The sequence below is a fragment of the Dendrobates tinctorius genome, unplaced genomic scaffold, assembly GCF_039654945.1.
Source record: "Dendrobates tinctorius isolate UK_male_01 unplaced genomic scaffold, ASM3965494v1 ptg000083l, whole genome shotgun sequence".
In the NCBI taxonomy this organism is placed as follows: Eukaryota; Metazoa; Chordata; class Amphibia; order Anura; family Dendrobatidae; genus Dendrobates; species Dendrobates tinctorius.
The window spans coordinates 2,683,583-2,707,492 of record NW_027361751.1 but is presented as its reverse complement, the minus strand read 5'-3'; the positions used below and the strand labels follow the sequence as shown (position 1 = coordinate 2,707,492).

At 50.7% G+C, this 23,910-nt stretch overlaps 1 protein-coding gene across 1 annotated transcript in view; it reads right to left on the bottom strand.

Moving 5' to 3' along the window:
* The window catches only part of TNPO1 (transportin 1), an 80,449-nt gene extending 60,825 nt beyond the window's left edge, over nt 1–19,624 (bottom strand). The window contains exons 1-2 of the mRNA XM_073584055.1: nt 19,283–19,624; nt 11,313–11,388 (exon numbers count right to left, since the gene is read on the bottom strand). Of these exons, the coding sequence (XP_073440156.1) occupies nt 11,313–11,388; nt 19,283–19,387 (181 nt within the window). The 5' untranslated portion in view covers nt 19,388–19,624. The remainder of the gene's footprint in view (nt 1–11,312; nt 11,389–19,282) is intronic.
* Between the last annotated feature and the right edge of the window lie 4,286 nt (nt 19,625–23,910).

Sequence of the window (23,910 nt, the reverse complement as noted above, 5' to 3'; positions counted from 1 at the left end):
AGCGTTGCACACTGGGGTCCTGGGTACAAATCCCACCAAGGACAACACCTGCAAGGAGTGTGTACGCTCTCCCCATGTTTGCATGGGTTTACGCCACTCCCAAAGACATACCGATAGGGAATGTAGATTGTGAGCCCTAATGGGGACAGTGATGATGTCTAAAGCGCTGCAGAATTTATGGCGCTATACAAGGTAAAAAAGAAAAAAAAACATGTAAACAAACCACTACAAATAATTATTTCCCAACTATCAGACTATCTTCAAACTCATAACTACACACACTCACGTCTTGAATGTAAGGCTGCGGTTCCATTGATGAACTTTTGGAGAGTCTTTGATGTTGCAGAATTTCGGCACCTATATTTGCAGGTGTTTCTGCATTTTTTTTTTAAACTTGTGCCTCTTTTTGGGGTGTCACGTTCTAAATAAAGCAGCTTTGTTTTGATACTTCCTTGTATTTGGCTTTCAGAAAACTTGCTTTACTTGGGTGCGGATTACATGCATTTTTGATGGATTTCTGGTGCTAAAATACATGTGCGTTTTTTTCCCCTGCGAATGTTCTGCATCTAATGTAAAGTCTATGGAGGAAATCCCGCATAGAAAACTCAGCATACCCGCAGAAGAAATTGACTTGATGAGCATATGAAACCCGCACCGCCAGTCAGCTTATGCCAAGCGAATAAAAAGCCCAGTGGGCCAAAGACTTCTAGAAAGTCCGTTTTCTTTGCTGGAACTGTAAGACGCTGCCATTTTGAAGCAGCAAAAACACGCAGCGTCAAAAACGCACCATAAGGGAACACAGCCCAAAGGATTCATGTTCATGGTTTGTGTACAGGAGGGAAGACGCTGCATATGGCAGCATGATCACAGAAGGTTACGTCACTGCAGTAAGGGTAGGTGCCCACGTTGCGGATTTGGCTCTGCGGATCCGCAGCAGTTTTCCATGTGGTGTACAGTACCATGTAAACCTATGGAAAACAAAAACCCCTGTGCACATGCTGTGGAAAATTACGCGCAAAGACGCAGCGGTTTATTTTCCGCAGCATGTCAATTCTTTGTGCGGAATCCGCAGCGTTTTTACACCTATTCCATTATAGGAATCCGCAGGTGTGAGAACACAGGCGAAATCCGCACAAAATCTGCACTAAGTCCGCAGGTAAAACGCAGGTCATTTTACCTGCGGATTCTGCACGGAAAAATCTGCACAGCAATCCGCAACGTGTGCACATACCCTAAGTGCCTGCAGCGCTAATTCTATATAGCCTTACCTAATTCTATATATCACAAACACGTGACATGCACATGTGAACAGGTCGGTCGGACAGTATTCACACCACCCACTGACTGAAACACAAAAAGAAAGCACAGAATGACAAACATGCAAAAATACTCTGTAGTAAAAAATATATAACAGTAGTCAGCTAGTGCTAGTAGAAAGATAACAAATACAGGGTATTTAGTCGATACATTTTTTGCAAGAAACGTATACCAAGCCACTCCACCTCATCACCGTAATCCTTAATGGAGCAGTACCCATCTAATGTATTTAAAATCTGAACATGTACTTTAAATACATTAGATAGGGACTGCTCCGTTAAGGGTTACCGTGATGAGGTGGAGTGGCTTGGTATTCATTTTTTGCAAAAAACGTATCTACTAAATACCCTGTATTTGTTATCTTTCTACTAGCACTAGCTGACTACTGTTATAGATTTTTTACTACAGAGTATTTTTGCACGTTTGTCATTCTGTGCCCTAATTCTATATACCGTATATACTCGAATATAAGCCGAGATTTTCAGCCCAAAAAATTGGGCTGAAAGTCCCCCTCTCGTCTTATATTCGAGTCATATACAAAGGGGGTCGGAGGGGGAGGGGGGGGCGGGGGTGTCAGGTCATGCTTACCCGTCCTGACGCTGTGTCTTGAGCCCCCAGCTTCTCCCCGTGCTCTCCCTTCCTGCCTTCAGCTGTAACGTGGTGCCGCTCATTAAAACTCATGAATATGCGCATATTCATGAGTTTTAATGAGCGGTACCACGTGACCGCTAAAGGCAGGAAGAGAGAGCACGGGGAGAAGCTGGGGGCTCAAGACACAGCGTCAGGACGGGTAAGTATAGCGATACTCACCTGTCCTGCGTCCATGGCTGCTTGCTGCTGTCTGTCATCGGTCAGTGACTTCAGACAGCAGAGGGCGCGGTGACGTGGTTAGTGCGTGCCGCGCCCCCTGCAGTCTGAACGTCACTGACTGATGACGCGGCAGATAGCGGTGAGCAGCCATGGACACAGGACACGTGAGTATCTCAGGTGCCAGCAGTGACACCGGCACCTGACACCCAGTGACGGAGAGGTGAGTATGTCTTTTTTTATTTTTACATGCAGCAGCAGCATATGGGGGAACAGTCTATGGAGCATTTCCCACCCTAGGCTTATACTCGAGTCAATAAGTTTTCCCAGTTTTTTGTGGCAAAATTAGGGGGGGGGGGGGTCGGCTTATACTCGAGTATATACGGTAGCCTTACCAATTTAAAGTAATATACAATAATTACGATGCAGAGTGTGTAAGTCATTTTAAGTTTAACCTAATAAATCAATAGAACCTGTGAAAATAAAAACTGAAAACTTTTTTTGGACAAATCTATGCTAATAAAAGGCGATGACAGAGCTAATCCTCTCACTCCGCACTGTGAGAAGCGGCAGGTAACGCGTCGTCACGGGCTGGATGATTAATCCGCATCAATGCTAAGAGACGTCGTGCAGGAAAGACTAAGGACACGACGACTTCCAGCTATTCCAATTTATGGATCAGAAGGCGACAAAGCACAAAAAAGCAGCCATTACCCTGCTGTTGCTATAGCGATAGTAGGGGATGAAAACTGTCTTTTCTGCCGGCTTGCACCAATTACTCTGGGATCTATCCGGGTAAAATGTGCACGTCGCAGTAGATGAGTGACGGCGCTAGGGCCAGAAAGTGTATTTGTTCAGCATGCAGTTATTGGGAGAGGGAGGGAATTTTATATCAAAACAATCACTGCCATAGGAAAAATACAAAAACTTCATTTAAGACTAAAATTCAGGTTTTTGTGTTAGATAATTAGCTATTTTTTTAAATATTTTTTTTTGCGATTATGTCTTTAAATCATCCAGACTCAGGACTAAAGTCCACAGACCAACAAGACCGCAAGTGTGTACGCAAATCACATAGGTGTGAGCACCCATTCACAGGAAGTTCAGGGGAATCGTGACAGTGTGCACATTGGCAGCCTGCAATTCTGCTGTCACAGCGACTGCGGCTCAGACATTCCCTGTAACCGAGCACACACCTGCCATTCTGGTGGAACACAGGGCTGTGGAGTCAGAGTGGTGGAGGCGAATAAAATGGTCCAACTCCTAAAATATATAATAAACTGGGTACAGTAGTTCAATGCAGAATGTGCTAAATATTTTTTCATAGGAATTTGGGAAAGTTATGAAATGTCCTATAATTGACTGTTCTATTCCTGATCTAAGGCTACATTCACACACAGCGTTTTTCCTGCGTTTTTTGAGGATACGTTTTTCAGCTGCAAAAGCAGATCAGCTTTTTAAAAAACCGCATCACCTGAAAGGTTTTTGAGCTCATAGATAATGTTTAGAAATCTGATCTATCTATATATCCATATCTGTCTATCCATATCTTATCTGTACCAAAAAGAATGACAGCCAGGTAGTACACAGACTAACTTTTTTTTTTAGCATCAGTCAGGTACACCTCATAGCTGCCCAAAAGGACGCCCAGGACAGGCATTGCTCGTCTTCAGTAACACATCAACATCAATTGATAGTTGGAATAAATAGACTGCATTCACCACATCTTAAGGTGCAGGCTTTATTTTCAAGTGTAGGGGTGTGCAGTATGAGGTTCTGCAGCAGCTGAGGTGTGCAGTATGAGATTCTGCGGAGCAGTATGAGGTTCTGCCCCCCCTAGTTTTGATCCTGGCTAAAACAGTTTCTTATAGATATGGCGAACCCTTAGGTAACCCTAAATGAAGGTCAATGGACACAGGTGGCTGAATTGAAGGAATTGCTTAACCCCTTCACTACCAAGGGTGGTTTGCACGTTAACTACCGGGCCAATTTTTACAATTCTGACCACTGTCCCTTTATGAGGTCATAACTCTGAAACGCTTCCGTGGATCCCGGTGATTCTGACATTGTTTTCTCGTGACATTGTACTTCATGTTAGTGGTAAAATTTCATTCATATAACTTGCGTTTATTTATGAGAAAAACGGAAATTTGGCGAAAATTTTGAAAATTCCGCAATTTTCCAACTTTGAATTTTTATGCCCTTAAATCACAGAGATATGGCACACAAAAAAGTTAATAAGTAACATTTGCCACATGTTTACTTTACATCAGCACAATTTTGGAACCAAAATTTTTGTTAGTAAGATATAAGGGTTAAAAGTTGACCAGCGCTCTCTCATTTTTGCAACACCATTTTATTTTTACGGACCACATCACATTTGAAGCCACTTTGAGGGGTCTATGATAGAAAATACCCAAAAGTGACACCATTCTAAAAACTGCACCCCTTAAGGTGCTTAAAACCACATTCAAGGAGTTTATTAACCCTTCAGGTGCGTCACAGGAATTTTTTGAATATTTAAAAAAATTAACATTTAACTTTTTTCACAAAAAAATTACTTCCGGTTCAATTTTTTTATTTTACCAAGTGTAACAGGAGAAATTGGACTGCAAAAATTATTATGCAATTTGTCCTGAGCACGCTGATACCTGATATGTGGGGGGGAACCACTGTTTCGGCGCATGGCAGAGCTCAGAAGGGAAGGAGCGCCGTTTGACTTTTTCAATGCAAAATTGGCTGGAATTCTGATCGGACGCCATGTCGCGTTTGGAGAGCCCCTGATGTACCTAAACAGTGGAAACCCCCCACAAGTGACCCCATTTTTGAAACTAGACCCCCTAAGGAACTTATCTAGATATGTGGTGAGAACTTTGAACCCACAAGGGCTTCACAGAAGTTTATAATGTACAGCGGTACAATTAAAAAAATCATATTTTTTTCCACAAAATGATCTTTTCAGCCCCAATTTTTTATTTTCCCAAGGGTAACAGGACCCTAAAAGTTATTGTGCAATTTGTCCTGAGTACGCTGATACCCCATATGTGGGTGTAAATGACTATTTGGGCACATGGCAGAGCTCGGAAGGCAAGCAGCGCCATTTGACTTTTCTGGCTGGAATTGAGATCAGACACCATGTCGCGTTTGGAAAGCCCCTGATGTACCAAAACAGTGGAAACCCCCCACAAATGACCCAATTTTGGAAACTAGACCCCCCAAGGAACTTATCTAGATGTGTGGTGAGAACTTTGAACCCCCAAGTGCTTCACAGAAGTTTATAACGCCCAGGCGTGAAAATAACAAAAAAATTTTTTTCCACAAAAATGATATTTTTGCCCCAAAATTTTTATTTTCCTAAGGGCAACAGGAGAAATAGGACCCCAAAAGTTGTTTTGCAAATTGTCCTGAGTAGGCTGATACCCCATATGAGGGGGTAAAACACTGGGTGCATGGCAGAGCTTGGAAGGGAAGGAGCACCATTTGACTTTTTCAACGCAGAATTGGCTGGAATTGAGATCAGATGCCATGTTGCGTTTGGAGAGCACCTGATGTGCGCAAATAGTGGAAACCCCCAATTCTAACCCTAACCCTAGCGGGAAAATGGAAATAAATACATTTTTTTAATTTTATTATTTTTCCCTAACTAAGGGGGTGATAACGGGGGGGTTTGATTTACTATTTATGGCGGTTTTTATGTTTGACAGCTGTCGCACACTAAAAGACGCTTTTTATTGTAAAAATAGTTTTTGCATCACCACATATTGAGAGCTATAATTTTTCCATATTTTGACCCACCGAGTCATGTGAGGTCTTATTTTTTGCGGGACGAGTTGACGCTTTTATTGGTATCATGTTCGGGCATGTGACATTTTTTGATCGCTTTTTATTTCGTTTTTTGGGACTCAGAATTTACAAAAACCAGCGTTTCATGAATTTCTTTTGGGTGGTGCGTTTACGCCGTTCCGGGTGCGGTAAAATTTATAAGGCGGTTTTATTCTTCGGGTCAGTACGGTTACAGCGATACCTCATTTAGGTCGTTTTTTTATGTTTTGGCGCTTTTATGCAATGAAAACTATTTTATATAAAAAATTATTATTTTTGCATCGCTTTATTCTGCGAGCTATAACTTTTTTATTTTTTCTCTGATGATGCTGTATGGTGGCTCGTTTTTTGCGGGACAAGATGACGTTTTCAGCGGTACCATGGATATTTATATGCGTCTTTTTGATCGCGCGTTATTGCACTTTTTGTTCGGCGGTATGATAATAAATCATTATTTTTTGCTTCGTTTTTTATTTTTATTTTTTAAGGGGTTGGCTTAAGGGGTTAACTATTGGGACAGTTTTATAGGGCGGGTCGTTACGGACGCGGCAATACCAAGTATGTGTACTTTTATTGTTTTGTTTTTTATTTCCAAAAAATGAATTTATTGGGGAATATTTTTTTTTTTTATTTGGCGATTTTTTTTTAATTTTTACACTTTTTATTTTAATTTTTTTTACTTTATTACAATGTCCCAGGGGGGACATCACTGTCCTGTGACAGATCGCTGATCTGTCACATCACAGATCACTGTGACAGATCAGCGATCTGTCACAGGCAGTGCCGAAGGCTTCCTCATGCCTGCGCTTTGCAGGCACTGAGGAAGCCAGCTTCCTGCAGGCCCCCGGAGGTCCCCGTCGCCATATTGGATCCGGGGACCTGCAGGAAAGGAGTCCCCCGCAGCAGCGCTGCACATTGCGCTGCCGTGGGGGGCTCAGGGAAGCAAGGAGGGAGCCCCCTCCCTGCCGATGCTTCCCTTTAACCCCCGGTACACCGCGATCGTGTTTGATCGCGGTGTGCAAGGGGTTAACGTGTCGGGGGCGGTCCGTGACCGCCCCTGACACATTGTGCCGGGTGTCAGCTATGATAATTAGCTGACACTCGGCCGCGATCAGCGGCGCTCACCACGTGGGCGCTGCTGATCGCGATGACGTAATATTCCGTCCATGGTAATTAGGTCCATGGTCACATGGACGGAATATTACATCATTTGTAGGTAAGGGGTTAATCATCTATTTACCGTGACTAAAAAATTACAAGCTGAGGATTTAACTCCTGGCATTTTCATAAGGGAGTGGAAGAACTTGCTATCTTGCCTGGCCCAAAGAGGAGGTTAATCGCAGATGGCATTTCTGCTTCAATGAAACGGAGACACAGCTATTGGAAAATAACAGTTTTCTGGCAGCTGGTTATGTGGACCCAAGTCATCGTATATTGCTTCATGATCAACAGCTTACTAAAGGAAAAGAAGCTCTGACTGAGGTAGCAGTTAGGAAGAGTGGCCTACAGGAGGACTGCCAGGCGCAAGAGGACTTGGGTCCTGACAGTGCTACTGCTGCCATATCTTCATCCTCATCAGATGAGGAGTTTCACTTTGACAAGTATTTGGATGACATGGAGCAGGCAAAGCGTTGCCGCAAGGAAAAAGATTTCACTCCGTCTCCCATAGCAAGCAGATTGACCATATTTCAGCAAAATGTTTCACTTGCTCTCAAAGAAATAGAAAAATTCAACCGTTCATCAAAACTGACTGTGCATGAGGCAATTCCTTTATACTTGGAAATTGTTAGAGATGTTGCCCATGTGGTTACGGCTTTGCCTCCAAACGAAGTTAGTGTAGAGAGGTTGTTCTCTGGCCTTAAAATAATGAGGTCAGATTTGAGGTCATCTATGAAGGAGGATCTGATGGAGGGAATTCTATTTCTTAGAACAAATTCAGACTGCACAAATGTTATTTAGTATGTTTTTGTTGAAAACGGTTTTTTTGCCACTTACATAGTGAATATATATGTTTTATCGATATTACATAGTGTATTACATATTTACAATTACCATTTTTTGTGTTCTAAAGTTGTATTCCAATAAATATATTATGTTCTATCTTGATTATTGGATCATAAAAATGATTAAATGTCTGATGTTCACATTGTACTACAATAAATTTTTCACTTAAATATAAGCAATATATGTTGGAGTCGGAGTTGTGGAGTCGGTGGAAGGGAAATTGAGGAGTCGGAGTCACAGGTTTGGCTTACCGACTCCACAGCCCTGGCGGAAAAGGTGGTAACTGAGGGTATGTGCACGTGACACCTCTAAGGCAGGCGAACCTGCAGAGAGGCTTTTTTCTCTTTAAGATCTCCAAACAATGAAGAAATCACTAGCGATTGTATAAGCAAAAACATTGGCAAAACGCATCTCGTCAGCCTCTCCATTCACTTGTATTGTAAACTATGGAGCGTCTTCAGAGCAGAGCTCATGGAGAACGGTCAGGTCACATACCCACTTGATGTCGTTGGAAACCTGAAGCGATTAAAGGACAATGAGAAAAGGCTGGACATAGAACAGGAAAGTCATTTTTCATAGAAACACTAATTTTCAGAATTTAGGTAGTGCTTACTCTGGCGGTTTTCAGAGCACCTGAAGACATTGTGTGCACATACCTTATCTGTCTACTTCTGAGCTCTTCTCAGGTGATTTATAATCACTAAAGAGGTGAACTGTGACCATAAGTCAGCTGAGCACAGACAAGAGGCCCCCCCAGAACAAGCTCACTGACCGCAGACTCGCTGTGCGGCCAGCAATAGTGCAACCCAGACTATAGGAGAGCAGCGCAACAGGTTTAATGCAGCCAGCTGCAATCATTGGAGGCCCGCTCACTCCCCCAAATAATTACCCCTGAAGGCGGCTACATCCCGTCAGTGATCAGAAATAGTGGTTGCTAGGAACTATGCAAAAAAACAGCAGTTGCTGGGAAACAGACTGGGATCATTTCAATAGGCAGAAGTGTTTAGCGGCTGAACTCAGCAGCGTGCGCGCCACACCGGCACGGCTTAGGCTGGAAACACCGGTATCTGGGAGTTTAGCTCCATTCCACATACTAGCTGCATTTTGAAATGTAAAAAAGAACTAGGAATTGTAAGATGTTACTCCTTCCCCCCAAAAAAAACCTATTTTGTAAAAAATAATAATAATAATAATAATAATAATAATAGAAAAAAGTGATCACAGTCAAGGCACTATCCACATCTGCATCAAGCACTACACAAAATACCAGATCATTAGAGTCGAGTGACTTTGGTCGGATCGGGTTTCATGAAACAAAATTTTTTTCAGATGAAACTGGTCCGACTCGGGCAAAAAAAGTCGGAGTTTTGTCTGAAACCAGACCCGAATGCAAGTCAATGGGAAATAAAAGTCGGCATTGAGCGGATGACATTCATCCACTCAATGCCGACTTTTATTCCACATTGACTTGCATTGGGGTCGGGTTTCAGACAAAACTCCGACTTTTTTTTGCCCGAGTCGGACCAGTTTCATCCGACTCAGATTTTGTTTCAAGAAACCCGATCCGACTAAAGTCGCTCAACTCTACAGATCATACAAATCTAATAAAGTGGAAACATATTATATTTCTTTATTCATGGAGGTGAAGACCCATTTAAGGACTTCTTGAAGGAAGAAAATTACTATGTTTTTTTTTTTTATACACACTTTGAATTTAAAAAAAAAAAAAAGAAAAAAAAGAAAAAAAGAACAGTAGCCTGATGTTACTTATTCTGTACATACAGCTTTTCAGTAGACTCATTATCATTGCAGGTAGGACAGTGACTGATAATATCGCTACAGACATTAGATAATACTGGCTCCGCCATTCATAGTGGGCAGTATCACTGCCCACATCCTCCCCTGCCCTGTGCAATGACCTTGGTAGAGATCAGAGCATGCCTAGATCACTCTCCTGCATAATTCAATGAGTCAGATCCCATTTACTGATGTCTATGCTCCATAAACTGCTGAAAACCACATATACAAATGTTAAAACACCTTCAGTATGAAAGTCACCCACACAAAAAAAAAAAAAAAATTGGTTACCAAGAAGGTATCCCAGTCTAGTATTTAATATTTTAGTCTAATGAGATGTTTGGGGCAAGTTGCTGTAGAGTCTGAGGCAGAGCCCATTTTGGCGGAGTCGGTGTCATAGTTGGAAGTTTGGCTAAGGCTAGGTTCACATTGCGTTAGGGGATCCGTTAAACGGATGAGCTAACGCTGATGTCATTTTTGACATCTTTCGTGACCTAGCGCTAACGGTATGCGTTAACGCATGGTAGCGCTAAGGTACCATGCGTTAGTCCATACAGTTATGCGCACAGCAAACGGGTCCGTTCGCTGTGCGTTACTGCCAACGCACCCAAGAACGCTGCATGCAGTGTTCGAGGGTGCGTCATGAATTAACGCATGCCGATTTTGGCATGCATTAGGATGCGCTACATTCATTGCAGGCAATGACGGCATTAACGGGTCCATTACATAGCATTAGTGCCGCTATGTAACGGTTCCGTCAGCGCATTGCCCCCTAACGCAATGTGAACCCAGCCTAACCGACTCCACAGCCCTGGGGGTAACTAATGGACGGGACAGACAGACTGGGCATATCCTACTTCGGACTGGCAATCACGTGTCTCTCCCAGCAATGATTAGTCACTGGTCAGCAGATAGAGTGAGGACAGAACCACAACCCCCATGATTAGTGCCACGGAGACTGAACAATGCCTACAATGTAAACCATACTGACTGAAACAGTCCTACACTGTCAACGAAAACAGAACTTCCTGAAGAAATCTGTTTCTAGATTGTCACACAGATCAGTAATAGATATACCGTAGTTACAAGTAAAAAATGCTTGTACTCAGTAGAAATTAAGAAAACAGACCGATGGCTTCCATGTGCATTCTGTTTCATTTTTCTTAATTCACTAATTCACTACAGAGAATCGAATTCATGAGATAATGAAGACACAGACCTGAGGATTTTATTCCTGTTCTCGGGCCTTGTCTGGGCTGAAGCGCCTTGTATAAGGGCTCATGCAGACGTCCACGCAAATCGGTTCACAACAGGACCACTAACGCACAGGAGAGCCACAGCTCTCCTGACCACAGCCTCATAGAAATATATGAAACGGTCACACTCCGGTGAGGAGAGCCACGGCTGGTCCGTGTACTGCGAGCCGAGATCGGACCAAGATCCACGGGTGTCTGAATGAGCCCTAACAATCTTGCTCAAGCACAAAGATTGATCCCCTTTTTTTCAGAAGGGATTAGAAGACCCTAGCAGACAGTTGTACCCCACTCATTGTAAAGAGACCTTACCTTCAGACTTTAGCTTGGTGAGCACAAATATTAAGTAGTTGTTGAAGTCTGGAAACTGGTTAAGCTGCTCCAGTTTCTGAAATGAACAGTTAAGGTCAAACATGACATAAAACAAACATAAAATAGTGAACATTTAAAGGTTACACAGTATTTTGCTCCATCCATATGGAAACCTATGAAAAGTTATGGGTTCAGTCAAAAGTAACATAATGTGCTTGGCCACCTTAAAGTGTAAAGGCCGGAACAAGAAACGTTAATCCTCAGCCAGATGTCTTTCAAACAGCTAAATCAGATCTCATGCTTTGCACTGAGGAGGGGCAACTCTCCAAACACATCTGCAAATTGAGGTTCTGGTTTGGCTTTTCTCCTAAGTCATGTGACAAGGCTAGCTAGAGGGTAGATATTCGCTTTTAGGATTGCTACTTCCTATAGGTGGCGCTAGAGTTCAAGTTCTCTTCCTCTCTGAAGGAGAATCTGCATGGTCACCTTAAAGGTACATACACAGATTTGCACCATGACGCTTTTAATAGTGAAGAATGATTGCTTTCATTATACTCTTCCATGTATGGAGTCAAGATATTGGCTTGCTGCAAGGGAATAGAAACAGTCCCTTAGAGACTGAAAAACTCACACAGATCTAAAGGCTATGTCACACAGTGTTTTTTCTGCAGCCAATACCTGCCTTTTCAGCTGTAAAATGCACATTTTGCAATGTTTTCACTCTGTGTTTTTTGAAGGGCATACTGTGTTTGCGCTTTGTCTTCAATACATGCTTAATAAAGTTAGTTTTAATTACCAAAAAGGCTGCAAAACACACTGAAAACTGACTTTTAAAAAAAAAAATAAAAAAAATAAAACTAAGCATGAGAAAGATTTCTGAAAGCTTTAAGCTTTTGATAATTCTGTAAAAAGTTTTAATTTGCATAAAAAAGCCAAAAAAAAAAATGACTGCAAAAATGCTGCATGAGAACATAGCCTAAAGTTTGCACAAATCTTCCTTCAGAGTTTATCACAATGTAGTCCGTGTGGCTCAGAATATTGCCTGGACTGGATACATTGTAGCAAATCCTCAGCTGCTACAGTTTTGCTATGCGGTGGACAAGCCCAGAAGAACACTTTATAAGGCCCAATGACCTTCCATCCTTCACACTGTCTTTTACCAAGCACCTGGACCAAACCCTTAATCCATAGCCCATATGGGCCTGGTAGCCCTATAGCGACCACCACGTGGGTAATACCCCATGAACAGCAGGACGTGGCCTCTGGGTCACACACTGATGGATCTAGCCCAGGGGGACACAAATGGCAGTGATCCTCCACAATCAGGTTCAGGTAAGATTTCAGCCTCCTCCTGAGCACACTATAAATACGAGCGTTTGCCATGTATGTAAAGTATATTCCTCAGCAGCGGCTATTTATACTCCTGATGATCGCTTGTATTAATAACTCAGTAGAAGGGTGAAAGGAAAAAAAAAAAAAAAAAAAACACCACAGCTTCGCCGCCCGTCCTCTATAAAAGGCGTTTTATACAGCAATTACACAAGAATGAGCGTATGACATGTAATTACTACTAGATGGGCAAGAAATGATCCATAAAAGTGATCTAATGGCAAGAACTGTCCATAATGGCGAGAGTGGATTGTAATATTGAGTCAGGCAATACGGCCCCCAAATACCTTCATGGGGGTAGAGGGACAGACACTATTACAGGCCAACATTACAGACAGTGGCCCAGGAACGAGCATTGCTACAATACACCATGGAGGACACTGACCAGAACTGATGCTCGCCGCCAGCAGACACTTAGGAGGCAACAAGCCCAATAAGTGAGCAAGGTAACACAGGAGGCCATCATTCCTGGCAAATGGGAAATCCAAGAACAAGCTGCATTGTACTTTGGAGTCAGAACAGGGGACCCGTAGACAATGACCAAATACAAGGGTTTTAGTTGCAGAGATGTGTGACTGACCCATTCATCTACATGGGTCGGACAGAAATCTTGTACTTGCCACCAAAACAATCCCAAACATTGTGAGATCTATATAAACCATCTGGCATAAGAGTGTCCTATAAAGAGGTCTTGGATAAAGCTGAGCAAGTCTAATGTCCCCGTATTCTCCTACTTCTGGCCTCACTTAATTGATATTAAGAACCTACGTCCCACAGGTTGGACATCATGTGGAATACCCCTTTAAATCTGCTCTTTGCATGAGCACACCCTCTGCACTTAAAGGGGTTGTACACTACTAGGACAGCCCCTTCTGAAACTAAATGTCCGGCCCCAATAAAATAAACCTATACTCCCCCTCTCATGCCAACTCCGTTCCAGCAGTGTGTGCACTCACCGTCTCGGGGCTGTGATGCGGTGAAATGACGCGTGATGCCCGGCGCCCAATCAGCGGACAAACTCAACATCAAGATGAAGTCCGGGCTGCAGATGATCCCTGGCTTCCTCTTCATTTCAACAGGAGGCTTAGACAGTGACACCAGTGCCGACTGTGTGCCGGGCATCACGCGTAATTTCACTGCTTCACAACCCCGAGACCGCGAGTGCCAACACCGCTGGAAGGGCACCAGCATGGGAGGAGAGTACAGGCTTTATTTTAATGGGGCTGAACATATAGTTTAAGAAGGGGCTGTCCTAGTAGTGGACAACCCCTTTAATACCCAATTTACTCCAATATAACAGCTGTCCAGTGAAGTAAATAAGCACAGCTACAAAAGCCAAGCCTGTGGCTACTGACACCGTGACTAGTCATTTCTCCTGCCTGGCAATGCCATATTCCTGGCCAGTCACTGCGACACTGAGTCGTTACATCCAATCCGTGCACGGCCTCAGCAGAGCAGGACTTACAGAATTGCATCATTTGCCAGTGTTTGGTCATGTGGCTGGAGCAGTGGGGATTACTAAGGTCATCCCAGATAAGAGCTGTTCTCTCCTAATCCCAGGATCCCTTCACGGACCTCACTACCTAAGCTGCAACAATCTGTAGCTTTGATGCATCACCTCCATTAAAGGCCGCCAATACAGAGTTCAGATATCTTAAGTGTAAAGTGTGACCACTTCACCACCCACAGTGGGATTCTTGTATCTAATCACTGTGCCAAGCAAAGTCCAGCCTGCCCAATCTATGTCTCCTGTGTTACAGCCATATACTGATCAGGAGTCTGCCCCAAAACACAGGTCCCCCGAAGAGTCACTAACAACCGTATAAAGTGTTAAACAACTATAGGATCAGAGAATCCTCACCGCTTCTTCTAAAACCTGCCATTCAGCTGAAAAGGACAAGAGCATCAGGTGAGGTGTGCTGATTGGACGAGAGCAGATGATTAACTTGTCTCCTGCTACAATGCCCCTCCCAATAGTCCTGTTCAGCAGAACACCAGGCACTCCATGTGCCACAACCGTGACTCATACCTCGTATCAAGCATTCACTATAACCCTAAAGGAAGCGCTTTTAAGGCTCAGTGGGTACCAAACCAACATCGCTGTGACCCACTAAGAACCACTCCAACATTTTCTTTTATTGCAGCGCTGGAGTGGTGCTACTAACCTACCAGGTCCCTGACCGGAGTATTATACTTACCTGCTGTCGTTTTCCCCTTCTCTCACCGCCGCTCCGGTCAGTCCTCAGCGGTTTGTGACCTGACCGCTGTCCCAGTGTTCGCTGGGCGAGCCAGAGGTCACTTTTCACTGTCTATGAAAGCCTCGTTCCTGCTTTCAGACTCACATTCAGAGCTTGTGACTGGCACCCTCTGCCTGCTGGTCAGTCAGAAGTTAACAGTCACAAGGTGGCGCTGTGCAAACCAGAGTGGCGCCAATAATAGGTGAAGACACCAGCGGGTTAGTATAAGGGTATGGTCAGGGTCCTTACACAAGTAGCACCACTCTAGCACTGGACCCCCAAAAAAATAACCCGTATATGGGCAAGAGGCCTCCTTACCCACCAACCAGAAAAACATGCATCTCCTAGGTGTGAACCAAACCCAACATTTTCCTCATAGGACGGGGACATTCATTTACAGCGGGGGCTGAGCGCACACTAAGCGCAGGAGCGTCTAGCAGTTTCTTCTAGAACCCCACAAACCATGGTGACCCCTAGATCTCACCAGGGGGTAACATCCATGCCAAACAAGGAACACCAGGAATTATGCACGGGTACAAGCACCCCAAATTCTACAAGTCACAGCTGATACTGTGCCCCCAGGGTGTGCAGGGTGCCCACTCACCGCAACTCCGCCACAATATCCACTTATGCCACAAGAAAGTCACAAGTGTGTCCTGTAGACGCGTCCCCTCCTCCTGACCCAGGTCAGACCCTCATGTATGAGGCCATCTGTGACATGAGACGCCACCAGGCACAGGGGCAACAACCTGCAGTCAGAGGCATCCCACAGTGCCAGCAAACAGGACTAATGGTGGACACCAATGGGAGCAGCACCCAGACATTGCACTCATGCTCCATCCCAAGCCTTATTACACAGAGGACCAAGGGCTGCGGACACCATACTAGTCACCTGTGGGGCCCCAGCAGTCATACAGTCTATTGTGGGGGAACCTCTAAACCTTTATGGTATCTTAGAGTGCCCACCCAAAACTGGGGCATCTGGGGTCAGTCATCATTGGGAAGAGCATGAGAAATGAAGACGCAATAACAGGAAACCACGCAACTGCACACGGCCCAACCAGTGTGTACCACCAGCATACAACGCCTCCTCCACACGTCTGAACATTACCACTCTCCCCCAGCTGTAAGACCACCACAACCCCCAAGGTGTAGGACTGCCACCCCCCCCAGCAGCAAGAGCAGAAGAAACCCCCCACCTCACAAAAGGACAACCACCCTGCTGTATGATCACCATGCCCTCTCCCGTAGGACCACCCTCACACCACCCCAGATGTAGGACCACCACCATCCACTCCCCCACAGCTGGGGGGGACCACCACTCTCCCTCCCCCACCTGTAGGGCCATACACTCCCCCACAGCTAGGGGACCACCACTCTCCCTCCCCCACCTGTAGGACCATACACTCCACCACAGCTGGGGGGACCACCACTCTCCCTCCCCCACCTGTAGGACCATACACTCCACCACAGCTGGGGGGACCACCACTCTCCCTCCCACCTGTAGGACCATACACTCCACCACAGCTGGGGGGACCACCACTCTCCCTCCCACCTGTAGGACCATACACTCCACCACAGCTGGGGGGACCACCACTCTCCCTCCCACCTGTAGGACCATACACTCCACCACAGCTGGGGGGACCACCACTCTCCCTCCCACCTGTAGGACCATACACTCCACCACAGCTGGGGGACCACCACTCTCCCTCCCCCACCTGTAGGACCATACACTCCACCACAGCTGGGGGACCACCACTCTCCCTCCCCCACCTGTAGGGCCATACACTCCACCACAGCTGGGGGGACCACCACTCTCCCTCCCCCACCTGTAGGGCCATACACTCCCCCACAGCTAGGGGACCACCACTCTCCCTCCCCCACCTGTAGGACCATACACTCCACCACAGCTGGGGGGACCACCACTCTCCCTCCCACCTGTAGGACCATCCACTCCCCCACAGCTGGGGGACCACCACTCTCCCTCCCACCTGTAGGACCATCCACTCCCCCACAGCTAGGGGACCACCACTCTCCCTCCCACCTGTAGGACCACCACTCTCCCTCTCACCTGTAGGACCATACACTCCACCACAGCTGGGGGGACCACCACTCTCCCTCCCCCACCTGTAGGACCATACACTCCACCACAGCTGGGGGGACCACCACTCTCCCTCCCACCTGTAGGACCATACACTCCACCACAGCTGGGGGACCACCACTCTCCCTCCCCCACCTGTAGGACCATACACTCCACCACAGCTGGGGGGACCACCACTCTCCCTCCCCCACCTGTAGGGCCATACACTCCACCACAGCTGGGGGGACCACCACTCTCCCTCCCCCACCTGTAGGGCCATACACTCCCCCACAGCTAGGGGACCACCACTCTCCCTCCCCCACCTGTAGGACCATCCACTCCACCACAGCTGGGGGGACCACCACTCTCCCTCCCACCTGTAGGACCATCCACTCCCCCACAGCTGGGGGACCACCACTCTCCCTCCCACCTGTAGGACCATCCACTCCCCCACAGCTAGGGGACCACCACTCTCCCTCCCACCTGTAGGACCACCACTCTCCCTCTCACCTGTAGGACCATACACTCCACCACAGCTGGGGGGACCACCACTCTCCCTCCCCCACCTGTAGGACCATACACTCCACCACAGCTGGGGGGACCACCACTCTCCCTCCCACCTGTAGGACCATACACTCCACCACAGCTGGGGGGACCACCACTCTCCTTCCCACCTGTAGGACCATACACTCCACCACAGCTGGGGGGACCACCACTCTCCCTCCCCCACCTGTAGGGCCATACACTCCACCACAGCTGGGGGGACCACCACTCTCCCTCCCCCACCTGTAGGGCCATACACTCCCCCACAGCTAGGGGACCACCACTCTCCCTCCCCCACCTGTAGGACCATACACTCCACCACAGCTGGGGGGACCACCACTCTCCCTCCCACCTGTAGGACCATCCACTCCACCACAGCTGGGGGACCACTACTCTCCCTCCCACCTGTAGGACCATCCACTCCCCCACAGCTAGGGGACCACCACTCTCCCTCCCACCTGTAGGACCACCACTCTCCCTCTCACCTGTAGGACCATACACTCCACCACAGCTGGGGGGACCACCACTCTCCCTCCCCCACCTGTAGGACCATACACTCCACCACAGCTGGGGGGACCACCACTCTCCCTCCCACCTGTAGGACCACCACTCTCCCTCTCACCTGTAGGACCATACACTCCACCACAGCTGGGGGGACCACCACTCTCCCTCCCCCACCTGTAGGACCATACACTCCACCACAGCTGGGGGGACCACCACTCTCCCTCCCACCTGTAGGACCATACACTCCACCACAGCTGGGGGGACCACCACTCTCCTTCCCACCTGTAGGACCATACACTCCACCACAGCTGGGGGGACCACCACTCTCCCTCCCACCTGTAGGACCATACACTCCACCACAGCTGGGGGGACCACCACTCTCCCTCCCCCACCTGTAGGGCCATACACTCCACCACAGCTGGGGGGACCACCACTCTCCCTCCCCCACCTGTAGGGCCATACACTCCACCACAGCTGGGGGGACCACCACTCTCCCTCCCCCACCTGTAGGGCCATACACTCCACCACAGCTGGGGGGACCACCACTCTCCCTCCCCCACCTGTAGGGCCATACACTCCCCCACAGCTAGGGGACCACCACTCTCCCTCCCCCACCTGTAGGACCATACACTCCACCACAGCTGGGGGGACCACCACTCTCCCTCCCACCTGTAGGACCATCCACTCCACCACAGCTGGGGGACCACTACTCTCCCTCCCACCTGTAGGACCATCCACTCCCCCACAGCTAGGGGACCACCACTCTCCCTCCCACCTGTAGGACCACCACTCTCCCTCTCACCTGTAGGACCATACACTCCACCACAGCTGGGGGGACCACCACTCTCCCTCCCTCCTGTAGTACCATCCACTCCCCCACAGCTAGGGGACCACCACTCTCCCTCCCACCTGTAGGACCACCACTCTCCCAGCACGCAGTGCTGGATGTGCAGCAGACCCCTCAGTGCCGGCAGGTACCGGGCGGGCGGTGCGGCCTAGGCCGGGTGTGGCGGGAAGGCGCAGCTGAGGACCCGCACACATCCGCACGCACTTCCAGCCCTGCAGCCGCCGCTCCCTGCACACTGCGGCCCCGATCCGTCCGGACAGGGGCAGAGACTGGGCTTCAGCACTCGCGTACAGGCCGCAGCGCCTCCTCCTCCGCCCTGCCACCGGCAGTGAGCAGCCCGCCCGGCAGCCACAGTCTGGAGGAAGGATACTTGTTGCACGGATCTCTGCGTGGTCGTGTCCGGGGACTGAGACTCCTTGAGCAGCTGTAAGATCTGCTGGAGCCCCTGCTCGTCCGGCTTCCACTCGAACTCCATGCTGCGGGACACGAACACGGCGCGGACAGAGCACAGAGGGGGGAGGCGGCCTGGCCGGGAAATGGAGGGAAAGCGCGGTCCTAGATCCCGCCGGGTAATGACGGGAGGCAGCCAGGTCCTAGAGCCCGCCGGGTAATGACGAGAGGCAGCCAGGTCCTAGAGCCCGCCTGGTAATGACGGGAGGCAGCCACGTCCTAGAGCCCGCCGGGTAATGACGAGAGGCAGCCAGGTCCTAGAGCCCGCCGGGTAATGACGGGAGGCAGCCAGGTCCTAGAGCCCGCCGGGTAATGACGAGAGGCAGCCAGGTCCTAGAGCCCGCCGGGTAATGACGAGAGGCAGCCAGGTCCTAGAGCTCGCCTGGTAATGATGGGAGGCAGCCAGGTCCTAGTGCCCGCCGGGTAATGACGGGAGGCAGCCAGGTCCTAGTGCACGCCTGGTAATGACGAGAGGCAGCCAGGTCCTAGAGCCCGCCGGGTAATGACGGGAGGCAGCCAGGTCCTAGAGCCCGCCGGGTAATGACGAGAGGCAGCCAGGTCCTAGAGCTCGCCTGGTAATGATGGGAGGCAGCCAGGTCCTAGTGCCCGCCGGGTAATGACGGGAGGCAGCCAGGTCCTAGTGCACGCCTGGTAATGACGAGAGGCAGCCAGGTCCTAGAGCCCGCCGGGTAATGACGGGAGGCAGCCAGGTCCTAGAGCCCGCCGGGTAATGACGAGAGGCAGCCAGGTCCTAGAGCCCGCCGGGTAATGACGAGAGGCAGCCAGGTCCTAGAGCCCACCGGGTAATGACGGGAGGCAGCCAGGTCCTAGAGCCCGCCGGGTAATGACGGGAGGCAGCCAGGTCCTAGAGCCCGCCGGATAATGACGAGAGGCAGCCAGGTCCTATAGCCCGCCAAGTAATGACGGGAGGCAGCCAGGTCCTAGAGCCCGCCGGGTAATGACGGGAGGCAGCCAGGTCCTAGAGCCCGCCGGGTAATGACGGGAGGCAGCCAGGTCCTAGAGCCCGCCGGGTAATGACTGGAGGCAGCCAGGTCCTAGAGCCTGCCGGGTAATGATGGGAGGCAGCCAGGTCCTAGACCCTGCTGGGTAATGACGGGAGGCAGCCAGGTCCTAGAGCTCGCCTGGTAATGATGGGAGGCAGCCAGGTCCTAGACCCTGCTGGGTAATGACGGGAGGCAGCCAGGTCCTAGAGCCCGCCTTGTAATGATGGGAGGCTGCCAGGTCCTAGTGCACGCCTGGTAATGACGAGAGGCAGCCAGGTCCTAGAGCCCGCCGGGTAATGACGGGAGGCAGCCAGGTCCTAGAGCCCGCCGGGTAATGACGGGAGGCAGCCAGGTCCTAGAGCCCGCCGGGTAATGACGAGAGGCAGCCAGGTCCTAGACCCTGCTGGGTAATGACGGGAGGCAGCCAGGTCCTAGACCCTGCTGGGTAATGACGGGAGGCAGCCAGGTCCTAGAGCCCACCGGGTAATGACGAGAGGCAGCCAGGTCCTAGAGCCCACCGGGTAATGACGAGAGGCAGCCAGGTCCTAGAGCTCGCCTGGTAATGATGGGAGGCAGCCAGGTCCTAGACCCTGCTGGGTAATGACGGGAGGCAGCCAGGTCCTAGAGCCCGCCTTGTAATGATGGGAGGCTGCCAGGTCCTAGTGCACGCCTGGTAATGACGAGAGGCAGCCAGGTCCTAGAGCCCGCCGGGTAATGACGGGAGGCAGCCAGGTCCTAGAGCCCGCCGGGTAATGACGGGAGGCAGCCAGGTCCTAGAGCCCGCCGGGTAATGACGAGAGGCAGCCAGGTCCTAGAGCCCACCGGGTAATGACGAGAGGCAGCCAGGTCCTAGAGCCCGCCGGGTAATGACGGGAGGCAGCCAGGTCCTAGAGCCCGCCGGGTAATGACGGGAGGCAGCCAGGTCCTAGAGCCCGCCGGGTAATGACGGGAGGCAGCCAGGTCCTAGAGCCCGCCGGATAATGACGAGAGGCAGCCAGGTCCTATAGCCCGCCAAGTAATGACGGGAGGCAGCCAGGTCCTAGAGCCCGCCGGGTAATGACGGGAGGCAGCCAGGTCCTAGAGCCCGCCGGGTAATGACGGGAGGCAGCCAGGTCCTAGAGCCCGCCTGGTAATGATGGGAGGCAGCCAGGTCCTAGAGCCCGCCGGGTAATGACTGGAGGCAGCCAGGTCCTAGAGCCTGCCGGGTAATGATGGGAGGCAGCCAGGTCCTAGACCCTGCTGGGTAATGACGGGAGGCAGCCAGGTCCTAGAGCTCGCCTGGTAATGATGGGAGGCAGCCAGGTCCTAGAGCCCGCCGGGTAATGACGGGAGGCAGCCAGGTCCAAGAGCCCGCCAAGTAATGACGGGAGTCAGCCAGGTCCTAGAGCCCGCCAAGTAATGACGGGAGGCAGCCAGGTCCTACTGCACGCCGGGTAACGACGGGAGGCCGCACGTGGTCCTAGACCCTGCTGGGTAATGACGGGAGGCAGCCAGGTCCTAGAGCTCGCCTGGTAATGATGGGAGGCAGCCAGGTCCTAGACCCTGCTGGGTAATGACGGGAGGCAGCCAGGTCCTAGAGCCCGCCTTGTAATGATGGGAGGCTGCCAGGTCCTAGTGCACGCCTGGTAATGACGAGAGGCAGCCAGGTCCTAGAGCCCGCCGGGTAATGACGGGAGGCAGCCAGGTCCTAGAGCCCGCCGGGTAATGACGGGAGGCAGCCAGGTCCTAGAGCCCGCCGGGTAATGACGAGAGGCAGCCAGGTCCTAGACCCTGCTGGGTAATGACGGGAGGCAGCCAGGTCCTAGACCCTGCTGGGTAATGACGGGAGGCAGCCAGGTCCTAGAGCCCACCGGGTAATGACGAGAGGCAGCCAGGTCCTAGAGCCCACCGGGTAATGACGAGAGGCAGCCAGGTCCTAGAGCTCGCCTGGTAATGATGGGAGGCAGCCAGGTCCTAGACCCTGCTGGGTAATGACGGGAGGCAGCCAGGTCCTAGAGCCCGCCTTGTAATGATGGGAGGCTGCCAGGTCCTAGTGCACGCCTGGTAATGACGAGAGGCAGCCAGGTCCTAGAGCCCGCCGGGTAATGACGGGAGGCAGCCAGGTCCTAGAGCCCGCCGGGTAATGACGGGAGGCAGCCAGGTCCTAGAGCCCGCCGGGTAATGACGAGAGGCAGCCAGGTCCTAGAGCCCACCGGGTAATGACGAGAGGCAGCCAGGTCCTAGAGCCCGCCGGGTAATGACGGGAGGCAGCCAGGTCCTAGAGCCCGCCGGGTAATGACGGGAGGCAGCCAGGTCCTAGAGCCCGCCGGATAATGACGAGAGGCAGCCAGGTCCTATAGCCCGCCAAGTAATGACGGGAGGCAGCCAGGTCCTAGAGCCCGCCGGGTAATGACGGGAGGCAGCCAGGTCCTAGAGCCCGCCGGGTAATGACGGGAGGCAGCCAGGTCCTAGAGCCCGCCTGGTAATGATGGGAGGCAGCCAGGTCCTAGAGCCCGCCGGGTAATGACTGGAGGCAGCCAGGTCCTAGAGCCTGCCGGGTAATGATGGGAGGCAGCCAGGTCCTAGACCCTGCTGGGTAATGACGGGAGGCAGCCAGGTCCTAGAGCTCGCCTGGTAATGATGGGAGGCAGCCAGGTCCTAGAGCCCGCCGGGTAATGACGGGAGGCAGCCAGGTCCAAGAGCCCGCCAAGTAATGACGGGAGTCAGCCAGGTCCTAGAGCCCGCCAAGTAATGACGGGAGGCAGCCAGGTCCTACTGCACGCCGGGTAACGACGGGAGGCCGCACGTGGTCCTAGAGCCCGCCGGGTAATGACGGGAGGCAGCCAGGTCCTAGAGCCCGCCTGGTAATGATGGGAGGCAGCCAGGTCCTAGAGCTTGCCGGGTAATGACGGGAGGCAGCCAGGTCCTAGAGCCCTCCGGGTAATGACGGGAGGCAGCCAGGTCCTAGAGCCCGCCTGGTAATGACGGGAGGCAGCCAGGTCCTAGATCCCGCCGGGTAATGACGGGAGGCAGCCAGGTCCTAGAGCCCGCCGGGTAATGACGGAAGGCAGCCAGGTCCTAGAGCCCACCGGGTAATGACGAGAGGCAGCCAGGTCCTAGAGCCCGCCGGGTAATGACGGGAGGCAGCCAGGTCCTAGAGCCCGCCGGGTAATGACGAGAGGCAGCCAGGTCCTAGAGCCCGCCGGGTAATAACGGGAGGCAGCCAGGTTCTAGAGCCCGCCGGGTAATGACGGGAGGCAGCCAGGTCCTAGAGCCCGCCTGGTAATGATGGGAGGCAGCCAGGTCCTAGAGCCCGCCGGGTAATGACTGGAGGCAGCCAGGTCCTAGAGCCTGCCGGGTAATGATGGGAGGCAGCCAGGTCCTAGACCCTGCTGGGTAATGACGAGAGGCAGCCAGGTCCTAGAGCTCGCCTGGTAATAACGGGAGGCAGCCAGGTCCTAGAGCCCGCCGGGTAATGACGGGAGGCAGCCAGGTCCTACTGCACGCCGGGTAACGACGGGAGGCCGCACGTGGTCCTAGAGCCCGCCGGGTAATGACGGGAGGC